The sequence below is a fragment of the Chironomus tepperi genome, unplaced genomic scaffold, assembly GCF_022539635.2.
Source record: "Chironomus tepperi strain 1889 unplaced genomic scaffold, CSIRO-AGI_Ctep_v1 contig_445, whole genome shotgun sequence".
NCBI lineage: Eukaryota > Metazoa > Arthropoda > Insecta > Diptera > Chironomidae > Chironomus > Chironomus tepperi.
In genome coordinates, this window is record NW_027226567.1 from 2,730,695 (window position 1) to 2,756,119 (window position 25,425).

The 25,425-nt window shown below is 31.0% G+C and overlaps 2 protein-coding genes across 2 annotated transcripts; one reads left to right on the forward strand and one right to left on the reverse strand.

Moving 5' to 3' along the window:
* Nucleotides 1-1,396: 1,396 nt before the first annotated feature.
* Nucleotides 1,397-13,686, forward strand: LOC139098166 (uncharacterized). Its single transcript, XM_070650287.1, has 8 exons — nt 1,397-1,718; nt 5,395-5,677; nt 5,894-6,163; nt 6,447-6,536; nt 6,697-6,711; nt 6,810-6,880; nt 7,405-7,570; nt 12,352-13,686. Exons 1-8 carry the CDS (start codon nt 1,536-1,538, stop codon nt 12,633-12,635), a joined length of 1,362 nt encoding a protein of 453 aa, XP_070506388.1. The 5' UTR covers nt 1,397-1,535; the 3' UTR covers nt 12,636-13,686.
* Nucleotides 13,687-21,365: 7,679 nt separating this feature from the next.
* On the reverse strand, nt 21,366-22,173 carry LOC139098501 (clumping factor B-like). The gene is made up of 2 exons (XM_070650730.1): nt 22,170-22,173; nt 21,366-22,063 (listed from the first exon to the last, which is right to left on the reverse strand). Exons 1-2 carry the CDS (start codon nt 22,171-22,173, stop codon nt 21,366-21,368), a joined length of 702 nt encoding a protein of 233 aa, XP_070506831.1.
* Nucleotides 22,174-25,425: the final 3,252 nt, after the last annotated feature.

Sequence of the window (25,425 nt, forward strand, 5' to 3'; positions counted from 1 at the left end):
CTAGTGATATTAGCTTGATAAGGATGCAATTTAGATTAAAATTGAGGTTAGAAATTTAAGGATGAATGGGAAATGAATTTTTAAATGTCAACATGATTGATGTTAATGTGAATCATGTTCAACCTTGCCAGTTTACTGACCAACCCAAGATTCAACCTAATTCAATCCAAAAACTCAAAATTCTAACCGAATTTCATCAAACCAACCCAAACTGAACATCAATTATAACTCCATATCCTAAAAATTGCTTCCAAAAATGTATCTATGATTGCCCATTAGAATTTCAATCATAGACAGAAAATCAAAGAAAAAAGGAGAAAAAATGACATATGAAGCGATTGAAACTAAAAGAGATCAAAATCAAAAATCAACGCAAAATAACGAAAAAAAAAAAAAAAAGATTAAAGAGAATTTATAAAGAATTTGATTAATTTCTGAATAGAATGTTGGCTACTAGTCACGCTGGCATTATTGCTATGTGATCTACAAACAAAAGGGAATCAATCATTCATAGTCATAGAACTAAATAATTGACTTTAAAAGTCTCAATCATACTGTTGCTCTTAAAAGCATTTTCGCTCTCAATTTTTTAACAATTTTTTTTTCTCTCAACTTTATTTTTTTGATCTTGCACAATTTTCTGTTCCACTACCAATATTGGAGGCGGAGTCAAGAAAAATTTAAAACCGTCTTGAGTTGCTGATCTTCGTACTCAAACAAACACCTGTACATGTTCACTTGTCTTGTCTTTTGTTTGTATTTGTGAGTTGTTTTCTTATGCTTTTATACAATATTTTGCTTCATACTAACGTAAGGTCATGGTAAGTTATTGGTGATCTTAACGACCAGTATCCAGTATTCATTAAGACGTTGAAGAAATAAGGTGAAATAAAGTTTCAACTCGATCATTATTTTTTTTTTTCTTAAAAGATTGTTGTATTGATTGTTTTTATTGGAAATATATTAAAGATTTTTTTTTATATATTTCGAACAAGTTTTAAGAACATTATTAGAAAATATTGTGAAAAATTGAAATCAAATTGAATATTTTTAAAGATTTAACTGAAAATAACTGAAATTTGTGAACGTTAAATTTAACTGACAATTGTGAAAATAAACTAAAGAGAACACTTTAAAATTTGAAATTAAGTGAAAAAATTGAAATTAATTTAAAGTTTCAAAAACAATTTCAAGTTAAATTGCAAAGTTTCGGTTGAATTTGAATATTAACTGAAATTAACGGACAATTTTAACGAACATTTTACTTTTAAAAATTCAAAAGTTTAAAGAATTCAAAACTATTGAAGTGGAAAATTGAAGAATTCTAATTTAGAATTTATTGACTGATTAAGAGTATTAATTAAATTTAAAAATCAATTTAAAATTGAAAAATTAATCAAATTATCAATTGAAAAAGACAATAATTCAAAAATCACAAAGTTTACTATGACTAAAAATTGATAAAAAATTCTCAAAAAAAATCTCATCCTTAAAAAAATTAAAAGAAATTGCAAAAAAGAACAAATAATTCAAAAATGGATCACTTAGTGCTAATCCCCCAAGAATTCAATCTCGTCGTGACATCCGAAAAAGTTCCACAAGACTCAGTGACCGTATGGAGCAACGCAAGAATATCACAAGGAACATTATTCTATCCATTCCAAGGAACAGTTCGCATCGATAAATTAAATGTATTCTCAACAGTCAGTGAAGATGATGTAAGTACACAAAAAAAAAAACCATGGGAACAGAATTATGCTAATGTTTTGGGTGAGGGAAGGCAAGAAGCAACAATTATTTGTGGAAACAAATGAATATTATAGAAAGAAAAAGTTCTTTATAAATTAAAATACAGCAACAACAACAATAAAAAAGTTCACATAGGGGTGCGTTAAAGAAATGCGAGAACGTCTTGACGAAAGTCACTCTCCCATGACTGTGAGAAAAAAAAAAGTCTTCTTAAGGCTTTAAACTTCTTTAAGAAAATCAGTAAACCATAAAGAGTACATTTTTCGTGTGTATGGCTTCTTAGTAAGTAATTACTTCATATTACCATAAAACTCATAAAACAAATAGCAATTGTGCGATTCCAACAAAAACATGTCTGATAATTGTTAAAAAGTTTGTTAACCTTTTTCATTAAATGCAGTGTTAATTCACTCAATAGCTGATCATGAAGAAAAAGTTTATTTTCAACTTTCATTATCAACAATTGATGCAATAAAGCTTATTATAAAGTAATGTGTAATAGATCTCGTTTTTCTCATTTACGGGTGTGCATTTATGGCATTTTGATACATATTTTCTCATCGTCATCATCATCGCACGCACATTTTTTAGTGAAATCTTTTTTCTATAATCATTTCCAATGCCAATGCATTAACTTATGTTTATTGAATGGTTTGAGTTGGTGAGATTATGGTTTGTCGTGGCTGGATGAGATCCGATGAGATGAGTTTTGGTCAAAGAGCTTCAAATCTACTCGAAACGACTATTTCATACAAAATTCGAGTCAATATCGAGCTCTGATCTTGATGATTTTAGAACTAGAAACTCAAATGGCAGAAATGTCATCAAAAAAGATCAAAAATTCCCATTTTGGTGGCTTTAGGACACTTCTACGTCTTGCCGTCAATACAGCGATCTAGCGGTACTCTAGAGACAGTATTGTGCTACTCGGAAAAGCTGGATAATTCTAATGTTATGCCAGTTGCACAATTTATTCAGAATCTTACATAATCCATAACTTATTAGAGTATTAAAGAAACAATTTGACAAAAAAGCTTCTAAAATTTAGAAATTTGAGGTTAATTGGATATGCTGAGTCTTAACAGAAATTATTGGAAATTTAATTCTAATATTGCATTTTCTCGAGTTTATCTCGTTAGAACCTTAAAATTCAAGTTTTATCTATGAATCACTTAATTATGAATTAATGGCATTCAGCACCAGCAAAGCAAACCCATTTCCAATCAAAATACCACAAACCCAACTAAAAATGCGTCCCATCACCTCACATCAACTCAATCTAAACTCACAAATCCATCAACACTTACTTCATACTCACTCATTGATTCCTTTCATGATCGCGACGCAAAAATGCTCACATTCCAATGCTCAACAATCTTCTCGTTCATTTCTTGCAGATGCTTTAAGTGATGAAAACATTTCACTCCGTCTGAATTGTATGGAAATTTTGCGAATTGATGGGAAAATTTATTTCACTGTGTGAAAATAATTATGAAAATGTTAAATAATCAGCATAGTAAAGGTCAAACGTGAAGTTTAAGTCATGTAATTTTGTGTATACATTTTCAAACGATATTAAGATCACTGCCCTGATTATTGTTTCGAGTTAACAAGTGCAAATTATTAAAAAAAAATCTATTGAAATTACATCCTGCTATGTAATTGCTATGGAAACAGCTTTTAATTGTATATTGTTTTTGATAACAGAACTTATTTAATGGGGTGAAGTGAGAAAAATATTTTTCTTTAATTGATTGCTTGAATTATTGGCAATAACAGCGCATGGATAAAGGCGTTGACTGTTTACATGTTTTTGAACTGGCTGCTGTTGATATTAAATTGGTGTTTTTGTTGGCATGTGCTTGATATTAATTGAAAATTATGAGAAATTCTTTGATGCAAGAGCAATTTTAGAAGATTGCTATGCAGCTTGTTGGTGATTTAATGATGTAAGTGTGGTAAGGGAAGCTAATTGGAATTCAGTTGAAGTCAATACTCTTCTAATTGTGTATTGGAGTGTTTTGGTTGGTTTTGGAATGCAATATCATTTGTATTGCTTGTGTTTCTAATTATACAATGCCTAAATTAGCTACCTCATGTCTATATTCACTCAATATAGCAGATCATGTTCAATTTTATGAGTATCCTCATAATCATAATCCTATGTATAGGTTTCCTCATCAAATTACATGAAATCATTGGCAATTCTCCTTAATCCATAAGTTTTTTGAAGCTTTAACATACTATACAGTTGCTAAACACAAATCCAAGGGACATAAAATCACTTCTCAAGGTTTTCCAATCAAAAATTGATTAAATAAGTGCTAAAATATTTAATAGCTCAAAATTACAAACTTCGAAACATTAATAATTACACAATAATTGATTTTTCATATTAGAAGGTGTAAAACAGTCTGTACAATGCAGAAATTGAGTCTCATTCGAGACATTATCGTTTATCACAGCTTATTGTTTGTATTACAACACATTATATTGCAATCTAGTTCATAACTAGCTTAGAAATTGATTATATGAAGTTGCCTGACTTACAATCAGCAAGTAATCTAGTTTATAATGATAAAAAAATAATTAGAAAAGTTAATGGAACAAGCAAGAGCTTGAAGTTGAGTTTTCTACACAAAATCCAAGTCGATTACATCCTTTAGATAACCTAAAGTCATTTTAGAAGCAGATTGAGTTCAAAACAATAAAAATATTCAATAAATATCAAATATCTCAACAGAACCGACCTCCAATAAAATTTTATTACTAGACAATATTCAATAATCATAATAATAATCCATAAAATCTCCAAGACACCCGCTCATTCGTCATATGCTTCAAAAAAATTCCCTTCAAATTATACAAAGAACTTCAAAAAATCAATTATAATAATGGAAACAGCAAGGTAGATCTCCCATAAATGCATGTAACTTCTGACCACTTAGCACCGTCAGTTGTTTCAATCAACTCAAAAAAGAATTGAACATCCATAAAACATTTCATTTCCAAACATCAATTTCATGCCTTACAACTAGCTTTAGTTCCAAAAATTGGGCAATAAATTTCTTTCCTATCCAAACACTCACTGGAACTGCATCTATAGCAGCCTGTTTATTATATTATATTTTTAAGCGCAATTTTTTTTTTTTTGGTTCTTTTTGATCCTTTTCCAATATGTTACTGTTAAGCTGTATATTGAGTAACGTACATTTCTTCTCCTTCCTACCTTCTTTATATGTTTTTTAACAATCCGTTGTTGTTACGAAAAGAGAGATCAAAAAAGAACAAATGCTACCACTTAATTCATTCAGTAAAAAGAAGGTTTTTTTTGAACAGTAAAAAGTATACAGGAACGAGAATGAAAAGAACAGTACATAAGGGCATTTTGAGTGAATAATGGGATCATAATGAAGGAGTGCAAAAAGGCAATACGTGTTTGGATGCAAAATAATAATAATAATAAAATACTGTATGGTTCAAAAGCAGATGTTGCGCTATAAAAATGCATCCGGATGATATAAAAGTATAAAAAAATCTGAAATTTGCATAGAAATATCGTTAATTTATATATAATTTTAATCATTTGTCAGTCATTTTACAGACATTATACTTAATACTCAATAATTAAATATTTTTTTTCAGATTCGACATCGATATGGTCTTTACGATGAAATCACCTACACAACAGGTCGTAGTGTAAGAAATTGTAATTGGATTCGATTTTTAAGAACAGCAGACGTTTATGGTCCGCAAGTCAATATTGTTTGTACAAAAATAAATGGTGAGGTGATTTATGAAGTTGTTAAGCCAATACCGATGCATCAAGAGCTTGTGGCATTTTATTTGCCTGAGAGGCCGGAGGAGCTGTTTCTTGGACGAATGAGGAACACATTTTATAGACGTACTATGGACTCAATTTTAGAAGGTAAGGGATCATAGCTTTAATATTGACCCATTCCTCAATTCCCACACAATTCCATCAAATATTGACATTTTTACCAATTCTTCTCATTTTTCTTGTGTTAATTGATTTAATGGCTTTCAAAATAGCAGTCGACATACAGGAGTTCTCTTTCACTCATTATTATTATTATTATATTTTTTACAATATTTTATTCATGAATCACGCTTCCATTCATAGACTCACCGCTCGACTTATCGATGTCACTTGTTGCCGACATTATACCACCAATATCATCACCAACAACCGAGGATGAACGTAAATCAATTTCGGGTGATTCATATACATCATCGGGTAATAGTAGTTCGGGTGATTTGATGGACGCAACAATTACGGCACCAGTGAAGCAGCGAGCGCCTCGTGGTGAAAGGAATTTACTACCGTGTGAAATTTGCGGAAAAGCTTTTGATAGGCCGAGTCTATTGAAAAGACACACACGAGTTCATACTGGTATGTTTATTTATTTATACATTTATTTGGAGATTTATTGAATTTAAATTATTGAGTTGTAAAGTCATGCAGTTTTAAAGCACATAATGACATTTTTGCGTCATTTCATTACATCAACATAAAATCTCATTATAGGATTGTGCAACTCACTATGTTAATACACGATATGATATATGAAGTCAACCGTGACTTTATATTTGCATATCAATCAATTATAAATGCAATTTTCCCTTCATAAATTTAAAAAATAATGATTAATTGAAATTATTAATCACACTTACAGGTGAGAAGCCTCATGTATGCGTTTATCCAGGTTGTGGTAAAGGATTTAGTACATCAAGTTCATTGAATACTCATCGACGAATTCATTCGGGTGAGTTTTGATTGATTATTGTATTGGGTTGTGTTTATGCTCCGCAAATTAAGTCTGTTCCTTAATTTTAGAGCATAGACTCTGAATTTTGAGGTTATGTCATTCAAATTTACTAATTTATTCTATTTCCTTTTATTCCATATGTTCTTAAAAAATCCAGGCGAGAAACCACACGGTAAGTTCTAAAACTGCTCAAAATTCTCAAAAAATAAAATATTTCTAACCTCAAAAAAAAAATTCTAACCTCAAAAAAAATTTCCTTCTAATCCTCAGAATGTCCAATTTGTGGCAAACGCTTTACAGCCAGCAGTAATCTCTACTACCACAGAATGACACACATAAAGGTAAGACATCAATAAAATACAGACCTTAAAAAAATCACTGTGAAGTTGAAATGATAATGCTTTTAAGCCTTTGAGCTATCAGCTGAAAACTTTCCAACCCAAAATCACAGCCGAATATTCATTTTTTTTTTTGCACCAATTATTCATGCATAAGAGAGAAACATGAAACCGATAAATAATGAAAATTATATGATAAAATTGCCATATGCTTCACTTTAAGTGCTTTTAATACCATATCTTATAAGTTATTGAGGTAGAAGTAACTGATTGTTTTTACATGTTTCTTTCATTTCTTCTTTAATTTGAAGAATTATTATTAAAGTAAGAATTGCACATGCATATATATACTTTCTATAATATTGGAACAATATGGTACATTTTAAAACCACTTCCTTGATATTTTTTTTCTTTAATGCATCAGAAACATGCATGTAGCACCAAGCATATGGCATGATAACAACACTTCATGTAAGAAAAAATGTTAAACACGATTCTTATTCATTTCTTTCTTTTTTTCAAACCAGGATAAACCACACAAATGTAGTTTATGTTCAAAATCATTCCCAACACCAGGCGACCTTCGTTCACACATGTACGTCCACAGTGGATCATGGCCTTTCAAATGTCACATTTGTTCGAGAGGATTCAGCAAACAGACAAACCTTAAGAATCATCTGTTTTTGCATACTGGTAAGACTTTTAATTGAAATACATAAATTTAAGTAAAAAATGGCATATAATCGCATCTCTCAGTAGCCAATACAACATAATTTATAGCCAGTAATCGGTCCATTATCCAAAAATAATATAACTTTCTGTATCGTTTTGCTGATCATAATCGAAATTTAATATATTTGATGTAAAGAAAAATCGAATCTCTGATTGCAATCTCTTCTCGGTTTTATCCTCGATGCTGTTAAAGGAATGGAAAAATTTATCGCATATTTTTACTGATCGAATGTTTAATTAGCGGGTTTTTGTATAAATATTGTGGTGGTGATTTGGGGATTAGCGGAGCTTGAAGTCGACTCTAAACTTTTCTGGAGTTGAATCGACTTTAGTCGACTTTTTCATACAAGATTCTAGTCGACTTCGAGTTCTAGGGATTCTAGTGGATTGTTGGATGAGTTTAGAGTGATTTCTATGAGATTACGGCTTTATTTACCAAAATTTAGTGGTTAATTTACTAGATTTTCTCATTCAAGTGTGAATTAGTCATCAATCAGTCTCTATAGTTCTGATTATTCCAGTAAAACGAGTCTAATTTTGGGATTTAATCTTGACTACTAACTTAAGTGACAAAATGAGATAAATATCCCTTTTGCCATCATAAATGGTCAAGAACATGCTGCCACAGTACCATAGAAATGGAAAAAAGCAGACATCATGGTGATGTTAGTGCATCTTCACCCTATTTTGACGTTTTACAGTCAAATCAGCTTAAGCAATGCACTAGAATCTATATTGTACCCTCTGTCTACCTGAGCTTAGTCAATCTCAGCTCTTCCCATCATTTCCTCATCCAGCAAACCTCAACCAACCTTCCAAAGCCTTGCCATAGCCCTCAAAAATCGCGCTCCTCTCACAAAACCTCCTTACATGAATACATTTTTTTTTTTAATTTAAAAACGCACAACATTTTTAACAACATGAATTTTTCCTTTTTGTTCCATCTGCGTTTTGGATGAAATAAGAAAGAGAGTAGTGATCGCGCCCAACAAGAAGAAGATCGTCGAGTAACAAAATTAAACAAAACAAAAAATAAAAATCAAGAGTATTCTTTACAAATGCAATAAGCAGGGCAGAGAAGGAAGGAGAATGAGGAAAAGAAAATTAACAAACGTAATTGAAAGTCCATAAAGAATCTCGGATAATAATTTAAGCGACTGCGATTGCCCGTTGCACGAAACGATAGGTGAACAGTAGCTGTTGTCTTGGAACACTCAGGATGTATATCATTATTTTGTTGTTTTTCTCTTTAAAATGTTATTTTTTTCATTATAAATTCAACAACGAAAAAATAATAAGTAAATGAATATGGTGATTGGATGTTGTGGTTTTGGGGATGGAGCGCATTTGAAATGCTGAAATTAAGTATTGACTTTAGGGCCGGATGATGAGCAATTTTCCAAATTTTGTCAAATTTTCTAGAATTTTTCAAACAATTTATGATAAATTTTGAAGAATCCTAACCTCAAAATACCCAAAAATCCCCAAAACCCATCCAGACAATCTGCATCTCCAATTCCCCACTTCATCCACAAAATTCCCGCTCATCCAAACAAGAGTAAGTCTTAATCACTAAATGATACACTTCTTTTAGAAGACATACTGTGTCTATATGCTACTACTGCTGCATTTTTCTCGAAAATAACAAAATTATCTAATCCAGAAGCCTCACTCTATGCCTATAATTTCTTACCTTGCGTTTTCCTTTCGTCATGCTTGATAGAAATAAAAAAAAAAATCTCTGTTAAAACACAAGAAATGAAAATTAGTGGCTCTACGTGATGTACAAAAAAGTGCATTCAAGTGGAAATAAAAACAAATAGAAAGAAGTTAATGCGATTATACATGGATTCATATTGAGAGATTGGGAGATCTGATTAATTGATAGAATCGTGTGCCTTGATTTTTGTTGTTGTTTTTGACTTCGTGTTTGACTTGATGTCGAAAGAAGTTTTTTTAATTGAAAAATGTCAGAAATTGATTTTTTTGGTGAGTTTTGGAGGAGAAATTAGACGGTTTTTGGTATAAAAGGAGAGGTTTTGAGCCTGAGCGTCAAAGTCAATCAAAATGGACCAAACACTACAGTCATGGATGCAGCTGGGGTTCTTCCATGTTGCTATGACACTCGGGAAGTGCAATAGGTGCCAGGAACTGAAGCATTCTTAATTTTGCCAGAATTCTAAGGATTTGAACTTTGGATTCTGAGTATTTTTAACAAATTCCCATAAAAACATCTCCAACCTCTACGGCAAACCAATTTAAATCCAATACATAACCTCAAAATCTTCAAAATTCCTCAACTCATCCCAAAACCCCTGAACGATCATCATCCAAAAACACCAAATGAATATTTCGATAACGAAAAAAACATTTTTTTAATAAAATTAATCGCATTTTTAATTCACATCTTCAATCCACAATATGGATCGTTGATGATACTGCTGCCGAAGCAGTTAAAAAAAAGCAGCAGCAAATCTGAAATTGCATTTGAGAAGCAGCAACAAAAAAAAAGCACACAGTAAGAAAGAAGGATGTTGAGAAATAAAGAATAATTTTTAATTGAGTGCCTATGGCCAACAGTACAAATGCACAATGTTAAGAAGCACTTCCTCTCATCTTCTCATATGCTGTATGTATAAAATTGTACCCGAGAGAAGAGCAATCATGCAATAATTTCAGTTCATTCATTAACCATTCGGTGGCTCGAAAATCATCAACAAGATTTATGATTTTTATGGCGTCACGTAGTTTAAGACGACGAAAAGAAGATTTTATGGCCGCATTCGATATTCATTGAGAACTTCGGACATAGCCAAAAAGTATATTTTATTGAGGCACGGCTATGTGGCTTCTGTATACGCAAAAATTGTTGAATTAATCAAATTTTCTAAAAAAAATTGATGATTTTTCTTCATCTCTTCCCTTCTCATCTTACAAATTTAACCGGTGCTACTCATGCTACTCGTGGAAAGATTATTATCATGATTTGCCTCATACGTACACGCTTTATAGCATTAATAAGCCAATAAAAAATTCAACATCCGAAAAACAAAAATTTGAATCAAATATTTCAAAACCTAGAGAGATTAAGTGCCTGACTGCTTGAATTTATTTGGCTACCGAATTAAAAAGTACGAAGAAAAAATTTCGATCAAATAAATTCAATTTCAAGGCGATCAGTATCGGTAGCTCAAGAAAATCTCATGTAGCGGTCAGAAAAAAAATCTAAGGTTTAATTGTTAATCAAGCCATTGGCTCGAGTCATGCTGCTTCAAATAAATTACATAAAAACTAAAGGTTTTTATTGGATTTTCTTGGAGTCATTATTGCGTCTAGTATTTGTTTTGATTCGTCTGAAGGGATTCGAGGAATTAATCTTTTAATTCATGAATAATTGATGAAAATTTTGGATTAGAAGATGAATTTGGTATGCTTATGAGTTGTGAGAATGCAGTAGTTAACTACTGTTTTGGATGCTATTTGATTTTGGAATTGGAAGCCTATTGGCTTCTTGGAAGGGTTTTTATTGATGCATCAGTAGGATGAAGTGGGATTCGTGATGCTTAATTGGGGCATGATGTGTATTGCATTTGGTTGAGCTGAATAAAGCATTGCTTAGTTAATTCAGCTTAGCTGAATTCAGCATTGCTGAGTTTATTATTTAGCTAAGCTGAATTCAGCATTGCTTGGTTTCTTATCTAGTTAAGTTGAATTTTGCAAATATGAGAGTCTCCTTAAGTAGAATTGAATTCAGTCCATTTTTGTTTTTCGTTCAGCTAAGCTGAATTCAGCCATCCTGAATTTCATATTCAGCTGAACTGAATTCAGTATTTTTAAACTTTTTCATTCAATCGAGCTGAATCCATCAAAAGTGACTTCATTGTTCAAATGAGATGAATTCAGCAATGCAAAGTATCTTATTCAGCTAAGCTGAATACAGCGCTACTGAGTTTCCAATTCAGCAGAGCTGAATATAGCATTGCTTACTTTCAAATCAAATTCAACTGAGCTCAAAACAACAAAATTCAAAATTCAATCAGATTACTGTCTCAAATCATCAAAAATTCAATCACAGATTCCTTCCAATGAGACTCCATTCATGCGGCATTCATTTGATATCCCAACATCCAACTTCTCATTATTCAATTTCCCTTCATAGTAAACTCTCAATTCACTATCAAACACGCTAAAATCAGTAAAAAATAATCTTATAAGCATTGTAATTGTATGGCTTAACAATACAAAAGGGAATTGGCTTTAATAGTCACAATATCATCGATAACACATTTGTGACCAATAAAATGAACGGCTGTGGCTGAATGAAATGCATTGCGAAAAGAAGAAGAAGGGAATAAAGAAGAAGAAAAAAGGCGAATAACAATCGAATTCAATTAAAGACCAAAAGTTTAAGACTCCAATAAAATAATTAAGCGAGGAGGAAAAAAAAAAGATAAAAAGAATCAAAGTTAAACAACAAAAAGCCACGATACAACTTTATTAAGCAAGTTAAATACTTTATTTTTAGTTTTCATCTCCACCGAGAACGAAAATGAGAGAGAAATAAAAAAAATTTGCATAAAGCAATTTTCGAATGTCTTTTAAGTCTATACCAAAAAAAATAAGAGGAAAGAAATTAAAATGAATTAAATTTAAATAAATTTTTTGCATTATATGTCCATTACATCCATAGACGCCTTTTAAGTTATCTCATCTCTAATTCATTATTTCTTCATTTTTTACAGGCGACAAACCTCACGCTTGCGAATTATGCAACAAAAGATTCGCATTGGCATGCAATTTAAGAGCACACATGAAGACTCATGATGATGAACAGCAGGAAAATTGTGTACGATGTGGAAGAATTTTCCTTGCATCAGCCGGCGACATTAAATCTGGAATTTGTCAGAAATGCGAGGATGAACCGATATGCGTTGATGATCAGACAGAAGAGATTGAAGAAGCTGTCAACATTAGACACAAGAAATTCAGTAATAAGGCTGCAAATTCTATGATTAGTGTACAGTAGATGCTGAGCAAAAAATTGAGAGCTGGATTCTGAATTATTTAACACATTTTTTTTGATATTCAGGATGATATTCTGATTGACGCTGCACATTAATATTTTGTAAAAAGTACAAATTTATCGACAAACTGAAAGAAAACCAAAACTTAATAATTTTTTTTATTAATATTCATTAAAACTAGTACTTAATAAGTTCAAGTGATGTAAAGTTTGGACAAAATTTGTCAATTTTGAGGGTGTTGAGTGACTTAATTGTTAATAGTTGATATCAAGCGCGGGCCGCTGTTACTGAAGAATTGTGATTTATTGAATGAGGGTTCTGGGAATTTGACATTATGTCCCAACATACAAGCATATGCTCAATTAGCACCTTACGGTACCTAATGAGCCAGCATATGCTTGTTTGTTGGGGATGGTCGATGGATCGGTCACATTAGTCATCCTAGAAGTCCTTAACCTTATAAATTCAGAGAATTTAGGTTAAATTTTAGGATTCGAACCCAAACCTCATCATGTGTTGCTTTATAGAAAGCAACACACAAGAGCCTTGCGCCACCAAGTCACCTCACCCAATTCACTGTAAAATAGCACTATGCAAACTAAAATAATGACAAAAAGCTCACATTCAGACTTTAACGTCACTTGAATGTCTCATACTCTCACGAACAAAAAATTAAGCCGTATTAAAATATGTACTTTATTATTCCTTAATGAATTAATTCCTAAAAAAAACCTTAAAATTAAGATCTTATTTAAAAAAATTAATATTAAAAAGTATCGGTAGAACCGCTTTAATTCCTCCTTAATTTCTCGTCTTTCGTTTCGTATTAAAAGAACTAAGTCTTTTTTTTTTTGCACACCCGAGTCGTGCACAGGAAAAAAAAATATGAAATTGATTAAGAAAAAACTAATTCACAGTGAAGTTATATTGTAAAATGCACCAATTATCTTGTAAATATTTATCATGTATTTAAAAAGCAAAGAATGAAATGAAATTATAAATACATTTAATATTTTGTGCTCACATAAAATAATGATTTTTATTGAGGTTGAATTTTTATTTTATTTTTCAGTAATGTTTTGATTATTGCAGTTATTTCAGGAAGCAGAGCGTATGATTCGATGAAATTAAGGCACACGCCAGATCATACTAGAGTCACGTCTGTTTGAGGCTTCATTTTTGCATCATGTGTCTTGCATATTGATAACGCAGCAATTTTGTGGTTTAAAATGGGTCTAAATCAGCAGTCATGGTACTGACAGGGCATCTGTGCGTCTTTTCGTAACTACAGCGTGTTTAGGATTGATTTAATAAAGTCAGAGTTTGATGTTGTCTAGAATTCACATAAGTAGAGATGATACGCGTAGTTCCAAGCTCTAAATTGAATACTTACTTACTTACTTCCTTGGCTGGGGCGCACGAAGGCCCTTTGCTGCATTTAAAGAAGGTCTGTAGACAGCGCTATCTTTCGATAACTTCTGCCAATTAGGGATATTGAGAATTCTAGCGTCCTTATCCACACAATCTAATTTGAATAGCTTAGATTATAAAAGCCGGTTCAGTAAAATCTAAATCAATTTCAAATTTTGGACTATACAAAGCTTTTACTCAAAGATTTTCAGCGCATTTTCTCCTTCCCGAGTAACACAGATGAAGAAGACACCTCCATGGATCGTTTAAGACTCCGATAAAGCTCTTTTATTATTTACTATGTGTCTCAATGTGAGATTTAATTGTTTGCCATATAACATCTTCGTCCACGTCCATTGCAGACAGTTGAGTGCCATATCGAGGAGGCTTCCATTTGGTCTTAAAAAAAAAGAGCTTTAGCGAAGTTTTATACAATCCATATTGAAGCTTTCTTCATCTGTGTTTAGAGTCACATTAAGTCACCTCTAGAAGAGCCTTAACAGCTCCATGTCGTACTTATCTTCATTTGTGTCGCTCGAACTTACAACTACAAAGTAAACAACCACGAAAACAAATCAAATAGAACAACCCTGAATCTCTCAATCTCAATATTCTGACACGATACAAATCTCAATGAAATCCCCAACGACATACACAATTTAGACATTTTTTTCCTCATTCTACTTCCAACTTGTTTGTATTTCTTTTAATGAAATCAATGATAATTTCATTTGATACAAAATGAAATAAAATAAAAAAAAAAACATTTTGGATTAAGAATGAGATATACAACTTTTTATGTATTTTCGTCCACAGCAAGAGAGATGCGCAAAAGAAGAAGATACTGATATGCGGCATTATAAAAAGGGAAAAATCTTCATTCATGAAAAATCTGAAACGGAAACAGTCGACGAATTCGAAAGACACATTAAACAAGAAAAAATAATATACAAGAATATAAAGAGCCATTACGACATTTTCGGCAACAAAAAAAATATATATCGATGCTGCCTCGTATAATATGGTTTTATGTATCTCTTGCGATTGTTCAAATAAATCGCAAAAAACGAGAAGAGAATTAATAAGAAGTATAATGAGAATAACGGTAGAATTTAGATTTGTTTAACCCATTGTTCCATTCTAAATTTCTTTCGTATTTTTTGGCAACGATCAATTGGAAATTTTACGTGCGGAAAAAGTCGAATTTATAAAAGAAAGGAAAGAGACGAGGATGTTTGACGTCTGCACAGTAGCATTTTATGGAGATGCTTGGAGAGTTTTTGTTAGTTTTGAGGATGCATGCGGTTGTGAATTTTATTAAGCTTGGATGAAATATGATAATTTGATATCTTTTTTTCAAGGTTTTATGCTGATTTAGAATATTTTTTTTTGAAATTTTCATGCTGATTTAGATTTTTTTTGAAAGGAATTTAGGAACTGTTTATTTAAATTTAGTTATCAATCGTCTGTATTTAGATGAATTCGGAGATTCGGCGGAATTCAGTGATTTTTATTAGAATTTAGCACTTATTCAGATAAAATCGGCAAATATTCATCTGAACTTTACACTTGTGTAAAAGAATTCAGCGCTATTCAGCTTTAATTCATAAAAAAATCAACCACATTCAGTTCTTATTCAGCAAAAATTAGTATTTATTCAGAACAACTTAGATTTTATTCAGACGAATTCGATAATTAATTAGTAGATTTTTGAACTTGTTTAGCAGAGTTCACCACTTTTCAGCAAATATTTAATGAAATTCAGGACTAATTCAACAATATTCAGTACAAACGTTATTTAGACAGAATTAAGCATTTATAATAAAGAACTCAGTAGTAGCGTTTTTCATCTTTTAATCAAACCTAAATTTTCTTTCATTCAGCGAATTTCAGAAATTGTTTAGCAGAGTTCATTTTGTTTCAGAATTTATGAAACGAAACTCAAGACTTACTCAGTCGAATTTAGCACTTGTTTAACAGAATTGAGCACATTTCAAAATTTATTCAGACAAATTCAGCACTAATTTGGCGAAGTTTAGCATTCATTCATCATTTGTAAAGCAGAGTTCAGCACATTTAACCATTAACTCAACTAAACTCAGCACTCAATTAGCAAAATTTAGCATTTATTCAGCACTTGCTTAGCAGAATTCAACACATTTCAGCATTTACTCAACTGAATTCAGCACTCATTCGGCAAATTTCAGCATTTCTCAGCAAAGTTATGCACATTTAATAATTTAAACAACAGAACTAAGAACTAATAATGCTGAATTCAGCAGTAGCTTCCAAAATCTCGACTACTTGTCTAGTCAATCCATCACATTCCCTTCTTTAACAACATTCCATAAATTTTTAGAATTTTAACATCCTAATTGATATTTTTAATTATTTTTCATTCAAAATCTATTCTTTCAAAAATATTCAAATCATGCATCTACACATAAAATATTCAAAATATTTCACATAAAATTCAATCCATTCCTCATTTCATACAGCTTTCCAAGAATAGAATGCGTTTACCAACAATCAGCTAATGAATATTATTGTTTTGTTGCTTCTGTATCCATAGATTTGATAGAAAATGATCCCTCATCAGTCATCAGCCAGAGAACTTTTTATTCTTTCTTTTCTTTTTCATTTTTGGAAAATAATAATTTATCATTTCATGATGTTGACGCCACTACATGTCATCATTTCGTAACATTCTCTTTTCATTCCTCTTCCATCTCTTTCTCATCTTTTTCATTCAGTTTTATTCTTTTAATTCTATATACATTCCGCATTTGAGCTTCTGATTTCTCAGATGGAAGGGAACAACGTCATTTCAATTCACAAAAACAGTCAATTCTTGATATGGGAATTCGAGGCATAAAGTACGATCAGAAGAAGGAGAAGCCTTCAAAAGTCATCAGACATTCCATTAAAGCGACCATCATTTAAATAAAGAAGCCAAAAGCAATATATGTAGATATAAAGCACCAATTAAGACTTCATTGACTATACGTGAACGTTTATTCCAATTTAAATAAGTAATATGAAATGTTCATTTTCAATTAGACATCACAGGATGGTTGAAGGAATTCTTTTTTGTTCTGCTTGTTCTGTAATAGAACAGAAGCAGGCAAAATATCAATTTGAATTTTTTTTTTTTTTGTTTTTGATATTTTTTTGAGAATGAAAATAATTAAAGAGATCAAAAGAGAGGGAGAAAGGAATGAACCATGAGCGTGTTTTTGAATCAAATTTCGTATATGTTTCTTAAGTAGTCAATGTCTGACAAAAAATGTAAGGCGATTGGTGAGAATTTTAGAATTTATGGAGTAAGGCGCTTGTTCTCAGGGTTAGCATAAATAATTCAATTTGAATTTAACGGATTTTTCAACTTTAAAAGTTCTAAGTTCAAAAATCAATTTTTTTCTCCACCTCGAAAAGTAATTTGCGAATTAAACTTTAATTAAGCATCTTAAAATGACCAAAATTGATCTAAATTGTAGAAAAAAGTGGCAAAAAACTAACTGCAATGTTTATTTTACAATTATTGGATCATTTGATGTTGATTTTTGAATTTTTCAACTTTCTCATCCGCCATTTCGTTTTTTCTTTCAAATTTTTTACATCTCAATCCCAAACTGACTAAAACTTCCGAATTCTCTCCGAAAAATCCCGCTAAAAACAGATCACAACATTTTTGTTTCGTGAAGAACTGGAAGCAAATGAAACAGAACATTCCAATAATGTATGCATGGCAAAAGAGAGAGATTTATTCCTCGATAATAATTTTCAATTTTGTTTCGTTACACATCTCCTCGCTTTCGTTAAGATTTTTAGTCGATATTTTTTTATTTTTTTACATGTTACTGTGCCTTTTGTGGCTCTTAATGGAATATTAACTGACATTAACAGATCACGAGATGAATAGAGATTGACATTAAAGTATTATGCTTGTAGATTGCTTTCATCTACATTATTTCTTCTTTTACCATGTATGCTCGGTCATTGATAGAATCATTTTAACAATCAACTGCATTCTGCCAGAAAGACATTAAAGAATTAAAGAATTAATTATCATATTTAGTATGTGTACAGACTGCTGAATTTACTGTACTGATCTTCTCCTTTCAGATTATGTATCGCAAAAGATCGTGTATAAAAAACGTTCTTTAACTTGCGGAAGAGACTCCAGCCGAGAATCAACGGTGAGAAAGTTTTTGTAAAGAAGATTTTTATTTTTTTGTAAATGCTGAATGGAATTCCAGGTAAACTTAAGGTTTTGAAGACCCAAAGTCGATGTTTTTATATTGCAGGGTGATTTATTAGAATTAAAAATGTTGAAATCTTTGTCTAATCGGTCAAATTTGATTGTGTTCTTTTACCTGTAAATGCACGCATCTGCGTGGTTTATTGGTTTGAGGGAGTTATTAATTATTAGAGGATATTGTTGGGTCTGAGAATCTTTCATGAGGGCTTGAGGGTATTGTAAATTCATTTAAAATGATTTAGGACTTTTGAGGATGTTTTGTGATCAATAATTGGATGTTTAAGTGGTAGCGTAGCAAAAGGACTTGAGCATTGTAGTTTAAGGATTGGAAAATTGAGGAATACTGTCAAGATTTGGTCAAGGCTTTTGTTTTGGGTGCTGAAATTATTGTTTAGTCATTGTTTCTTTGAAAACAAAGAAAGAATGTTATCTGAACAGCACAACCAGTTCATTAGGGCACCGGTAAGTCGTCGTATTAACGTTTAGGCACGAAGTCGCCCTGGAGGCCACTTGACGCATTTTCTAACAGACAAATAGGCCATTTTTAGGTACCGTAGTGGTATTCTACAGCAAAAAAACATATTCATTGCCTATTAGGGATTGTGTCATTTGAGCTTACTTGCTCGACCTCAACAATAGCTCAACCAGCTCCAAAACAAGTTCAAATACTCAATCAGAATTAAATCATTTATCTCCAATTAATAACTTACGTCGATATTATTATTATTATGTGACAAAGATGCAATATCATGTGACAATAACAAATTGTGTCAATGATAAATTCCCACATATATATATATTCGATTTTAATAAACTTGTACGTCAACTAGTCAGTTACCGAAATCTTTTAATTTACATATTGCTGAATCGACATTTTAAGAAAATAAATAAATAAGTATATGTAAAATAATTAATATTTTTTTGATTTATATCATTTTTTGCGTCTTAGGTTGTTTATTAATGTAATGACTATATTTTTTTGCATAATGTTAATAAGTGGGGCTTTTGTATGTCTTGTTATTGATTGAATTTATGATGTTTTTGATTAGTTTGATGGTTTTGTTTTATAATTGACCTAAAATGATGCTCATAATGAATAGGTTTTGGGATTTTTTGTGACTTTGTGTGTTTTTGATGAATTGAGGATTAAATTAAGGTTTCAAAAATTCAAATCTAGTCCATTCAATGCTGCATCAACTCTAGAAAATCCTCAACATTTTCCCATGCACCCCCAAATCAACTCAATCACAATTATCGACTTAACCTGTTCATTACACTTAATACCAAATTTAAAATTCTTCTTATATCAATAAAACCCAACAAAGACTCCTGAAAATAATGCATTCTTATGGCATTAAATATGAAATTTTAAAAATTGAATTTTTGATTCACGATTAAGATCTAAATTTTTTTTTTGGTTGCCCCTTCTCATATACCGATAATGTAACTTACATATAAGAAATATCAAATGTGAAATGAATCCTTATTTGACAAGGCTTTTAGCGTATACTTTATCAATATAATCTGATCAATGTTAAATTTATTGAAGCAAAAAAATAAAATAAATTTATGATGAAGAAGAAGGAATATGAGTTTGAAATTATTGAGGTGAGGATAGAGCGCATTTTTTGGAATATAATATAAGATTATTAGATATTTGATAAAGATTTGTAAAACTATTTAGAACATACATTATAGTGGTAATTTTGGTATTACTAATTTAGTTGCATACTGAAACCGTGCTCCGACTTGTATCCAACCTAGGTTGCTACAAAATACTTTCCATCTGACTTCCAGTCCTAATATCCTTTTGTAGCTTTCTTTGCAGAGTTTGGTTTCGGAGTTAGACATCGGCTTCTTCAATCCCCTTTTGGGGTATTGTATAGTCATTAAATGATCATTTCGGCAGCTAAGATGACGGCAGCAGTGACGTGTTAGTTAGAGCGTAGACCAACCGACCCTAGTGACTCGATTTCAGAGAAAGTCTAGTCGGATTCGAGTATTTTTTGCTGTTTCTAGTCTTAACAACTTGGTTTTTGTGTTTTCGCGACATACTAATTGTGTCTAAGTGCAATGCAATAGCCGATTTTAATTTTATAGTGGAAGTTGGACGTTGTGGGAGTCGAGGGTGAATTAAGTGAACAGACAATTGAAGCCTGAATTCAGTAATCTTCAATTTTGAGATTCGAACCTTCGTCCGTAGCTCAAGAAGCCTACGAACTATGAAATTTCATAATTAAACATCACCAGTTCTTGTCATATACTAAATCACCTGACAGTTGCCTGACAGACAACCCGACAAAACCACATCATTAACCATCTATTCCAAAAATTCCCCACCACAACATGCACAAAAGAAATTTTTATTTTTTTTGACTCTTGATTGAATATCAATTAGACTTAACTTTATTTTCTTATTTCTTGAATCCTTTTCGTCATTTCAAAAAAAAAAAAAAAAAAACTGAAATAAGAGAGTAAATCATTCCAGATTGTAAGCGATGCCGTTCCATACGATATATTTGTTATTATTATTTCGTTAAATCAGCTTTTACGATTAAAATCCTTCATGCTGAAATAAAAATAATATTTTTTTTTAAAGTAAGTTGTAAATTTATTGTTACGAAAAAAAAAGGCGATCGAGAGAGGTAAGATGAGGCAATAGAAGGCAAAAAGGGATTCAATATACAATTTCATTTCCATTTCTTTTGAAATGCACATTCGACTTATCGGAATCGGATCAGTATATCTTGTAATATTGCAGGTAAAACGTTTCATATAACAGGTGCATTATGGTGTGTAGTGCAATAAGGATAAAAACAAAACACAAAAAAAGTGCCTGTTGAGAAATTTATTGTGCGCCACAACTTGAAGTATTGAATTTTATGCAATGGGAGTTCATGAGTGATGTCTGTCTAGATCTTTGCCATTCTCTGAGTAATGCAGCATAGTCATTAGGATCGCTGGGTAGCCAATTCAACTTAAAATCTATACCCTATTGAAGCAACTACCCTAACCCTACTCTAGCCCTACCCTGCCCCTATTCAACTGATTCTAAATGGTATTATTCAGATCTAGCCATGTAGGGACAAGAGCAGGATTCCGAGTTGGGTTCCGATGAGGATTCCGAATTGGGTTTCGATAAGGATTCCGAGTTGGGTTCCGATAAGGATTCCGAGTTGGGTTCCGATGAGGATTCCGAATTGGGTTCCGATGAGGATTCCGAATTGGGTTCCGATGAGGATTCCGAATTGGGTTCCGATGAGGATTCCGAATTGGGTTCCGATGAGGATTCCGAATTGGGTTCCGATGAGGATTCCGAATTGGGTTCCGATGAGGATTCCGAATTGGGTTCCGATGAGGATTCCGAGCTGGGTTCCAATGAGGATTCCAAGTTGGGTTCCGATGAGGGTTCGGATTTGGGTTCCGATGAGGATTCCGATTTGGGTTCCGATGAAGATTCCGAGTCTGGTTCCGATGAGGATTCCGAGTCTGGTTCCGATGAGGATTCCGAATTGGGTTCCGATGTGGATTCCGAATTGGGTTCCGATGAGGATTCCGAATTGGGTTCCGATGAGGATTCCGAATTGGGTTCCGATGAGGATTCCGAATTGGGTTCCGATGAGGATTCCGAATTGGGTTCCGATGAGGATTCCGAATTGGGTTCCGATGAGGATTCCGAATTGGGTTCCGATGAGGATTCCGAATTGGGTTCCGATGAGGATTCCGAATTGGGTTCCGATGAGGATTCCGAGTTGGGTTCTGATGTGGATTCCGAATTGGGTTCCGATGAGGAATCCGAAATTGTTTGACATCATAAGCGAATACCCCCCAAAAATTGTAAATTTTCCCTTCGTTTGCCTCTCACCCATGTGGATGATAAGTAGATGTATGGATTCTCCACAAAAAACAATAATAATATTCTTAAGTGAAACTTGTATGACTTCCCGTCCATAATCATCACATTAAAGATGCAGCCTGCAAATCTACACAATTTTTTTTTTTGCTTTGCTTTAATTCGCATTAAATTTACTTGTTGTGTGATATATTGTAATTTATATTAATTTTTATAGTCAGACAACAAAGTCAGTTATCCTCCACATTACAATGTTACTTCTTGTTTTGCAGCTGAGGAACAAACTTTTTTTTACATGTACAATAAAAATGAGGATTTTTTGCAGCTTGACTTGATAAAGTTGAAACTTTTATTGCAGTTCCATTAAGAATGGACTTTTTTCTTTCCATGAAACTTGTTAATTACTTGTGAATGGTTTTCAGAAATGAAGATTACAGTACTTTTTTTGTGGGGACTGCTCAAGGCTTTTGATGTGAATTTATGGATATGTAATCTGGATTGTAGTGAAATGTTGGAAATTATAAGGTGAATTTTGTTCAAAATGTATGGACATTTACTGGAATTTGAAGAGAAAAAGTTGAAAAAGTTGAAAAAGTTGAAAAAGTTGAAAAAGTTGAAAAAGTTGAAAAAGTTGAAAAAGTTGAAAAAGTTGAAAAAGTTGAAAAAGTTGAAAAAGTTGAAAAAGTTGAAAAAGTTGAAAAAGTTGAAAAAGTTGAAAAAGTTGAAAAAGTTGAAAAAGTTGAAAAAGTTGAAAAAGTTGAAAAAGTTGAAAAAGTTGAAAAAGTTGAAAAAGTTGAAAAAGTTGAAAAAGTTGAAAAAGTTGAAAAAGTTGAAAAAGTTGAAAAAGTTGAAAAAGTTGAAAAAGTTGAAAAAGTTGAAAAAGTTGAAAAAGTTGAAAAAGTTGAAAAAGTTGAAAAAGTTGAAAAAGTTGAAAAAGTTGAAAAAGTTGAAAAAGTTGAAAAAGTTGAAAAAGTTGAAAAAGTTGAAAAAGTTGAAAAAGTTGAAAAAGTTGAAAAAGTTGAAAAAGTTGAAAAAGTTGAAAAAGTTGAAAAAGTTGAAAAAGTTGAAAAAGTTGAAAAAGTTGAAAAAGTTGAAAAAGTTGAAAAAGTTGAAAAAGTTGAAAAAGTTGAAAAAGTTGAAAAAGTTGAAAAAGTTGAAAAAGTTGAAAAAGTTGAAAAAGTTGAAAAAGTTGAAAAAGTTGAAAAAGTTGAAAAAGTTGAAAAAGTTGAAAAAGTTGAAAAAGTTGAAAAAGTTGAAAAAGTTGAAAAAGTTGAAAAAGTTGAAAAAGTTGAAAAAGTTGAAAAAGTTGAAAAAGTTGAAAAAGTTGAAAAAGTTGAAAAAGTTGAAAAAGTTGAAAAAGTTGAAAAAGTTGAAAAAGTTGAAAAAGTTGAAAAAGTTGAAAAAGTTGAAAAAGTTGAAAAAGTTGAAAAAGTTGAAAAAGTTGAAAAAGTTGAAAAAGTTGAAAAAGTTGAAAAAGTTGAAAAAGTTGAAAAAGTTGAAAAAGTTGAAAAAGTTGAAAAAGTTGAAAAAGTTGAAAAAGTTGAAAAAGTTGAAAAAGTTGAAAAAGTTGAAAAAGTTGAAAAAGTTGAAAAAGTTGAAAAAGTTGAAAAAGTTGAAAAAGTTGAAAAAGTTGAAAAAGTTGAAAAAGTTGAAAAAGTTGAAAAAGTTGAAAAAGTTGAAAAAGTTGAAAAAGTTGAAAAAGTTGAAAAAGTTGAAAAAGTTGAAAAAGTTGAAAAAGTTGAAAAAGTTGAAAAAGTTGAAAAAGTTGAAAAAGTTGAAAAAGTTGAAAAAGTTGAAAAAGTTGAAAAAGTTGAAAAAGTTGAAAAAGTTGAAAAAGTTGAAAAAGTTGAAAAAGTTGAAAAAGTTGAAAAAGTTGAAAAAGTTGAAAAAGTTGAAAAAGTTGAAAAAGTTGAAAAAGTTGAAAAAGTTGAAAAAGTTGAAAAAGTTGAAAAAGTTGAAAAAGTTGAAAAAGTTGAAAAAGTTGAAAAAGTTGAAAAAGTTGAAAAAGTTGAAAAAGTTGAAAAAGTTGAAAAAGTTGAAAAAGTTGAAAAAGTTGAAAAAGTTGAAAAAGTTGAAAAAGTTGAAAAAGTTGAAAAAGTTGAAAAAGTTGAAAAAGTTGAAAAAGTTGAAAAAGTTGAAAAAGTTGAAAAAGTTGAAAAAGTTGAAAAAGTTGAAAAAGTTGAAAAAGTTGAAAAAGTTGAAAAAGTTGAAAAAGTTGAAAAAGTTGAAAAAGTTGAAAAAGTTGAAAAAGTTGAAAAAGTTGAAAAAGTTGAAAAAGTTGAAAAAGTTGAAAAAGTTGAAAAAGTTGAAAAAGTTGAAAAAGTTGAAAAAGTTGAAAAAGTTGAAAAAGTTGAAAAAGTTGAAAAAGTTGAAAAAGTTGAAAAAGTTGAAAAAGTTGAAAAAGTTGAAAAAGTTGAAAAAGTTGAAAAAGTTGAAAAAGTTGAAAAAGTTGAAAAAGTTGAAAAAGTTGAAAAAGTTGAAAAAGTTGAAAAAGTTGAAAAAGTTGAAAAAGTTGAAAAAGTTGAAAAAGTTGAAAAAGTTGAAAAAGTTGAAAAAGTTGAAAAAGTTGAAAAAGTTGAAAAAGTTGAAAAAGTTGAAAAAGTTGAAAAAGTTGAAAAAGTTGAAAAAGTTGAAAAAGTTGAAAAAGTTGAAAAAGTTGAAAAAGTTGAAAAAGTTGAAAAAGTTGAAAAAGTTGAAAAAGTTGAAAAAGTTGAAAAAGTTGAAAAAGTTGAAAAAGTTGAAAAAGTTGAAAAAGTTGAAAAAGTTGAAAAAGTTGAAAAAGTTGAAAAAGTTGAAAAAGTTGAAAAAGTTGAAAAAGTTGAAAAAGTTGAAAAAGTTGAAAAAGTTGAAAAAGTTGAAAAAGTTGAAAAAGTTGAAAAAGTTGAAAAAGTTGAAAAAGTTGAAAAAGTTGAAAAAGTTGAAAAAGTTGAAAAAGTTGAAAAAGTTGAAAAAGTTGAAAAAGTTGAAAAAGTTGAAAAAGTTGAAAAAGTTGAAAAAGTTGAAAAAGTTGAAAAAGTTGAAAAAGTTGAAAAAGTTGAAAAAGTTGAAAAAGTTGAAAAAGTTGAAAAAGTTGAAAAAGTTGAAAAAGTTGAAAAAGTTGAAAAAGTTGAAAAAGTTGAAAAAGTTGAAAAAGTTGAAAAAGTTGAAAAAGTTGAAAAAGTTGAAAAAGTTGAAAAAGTTGAAAAAGTTGAAAAAGTTGAAAAAGTTGAAAAAGTTGAAAAAGTTGAAAAAGTTGAAAAAGTTGAAAAAGTTGAAAAAGTTGAAAAAG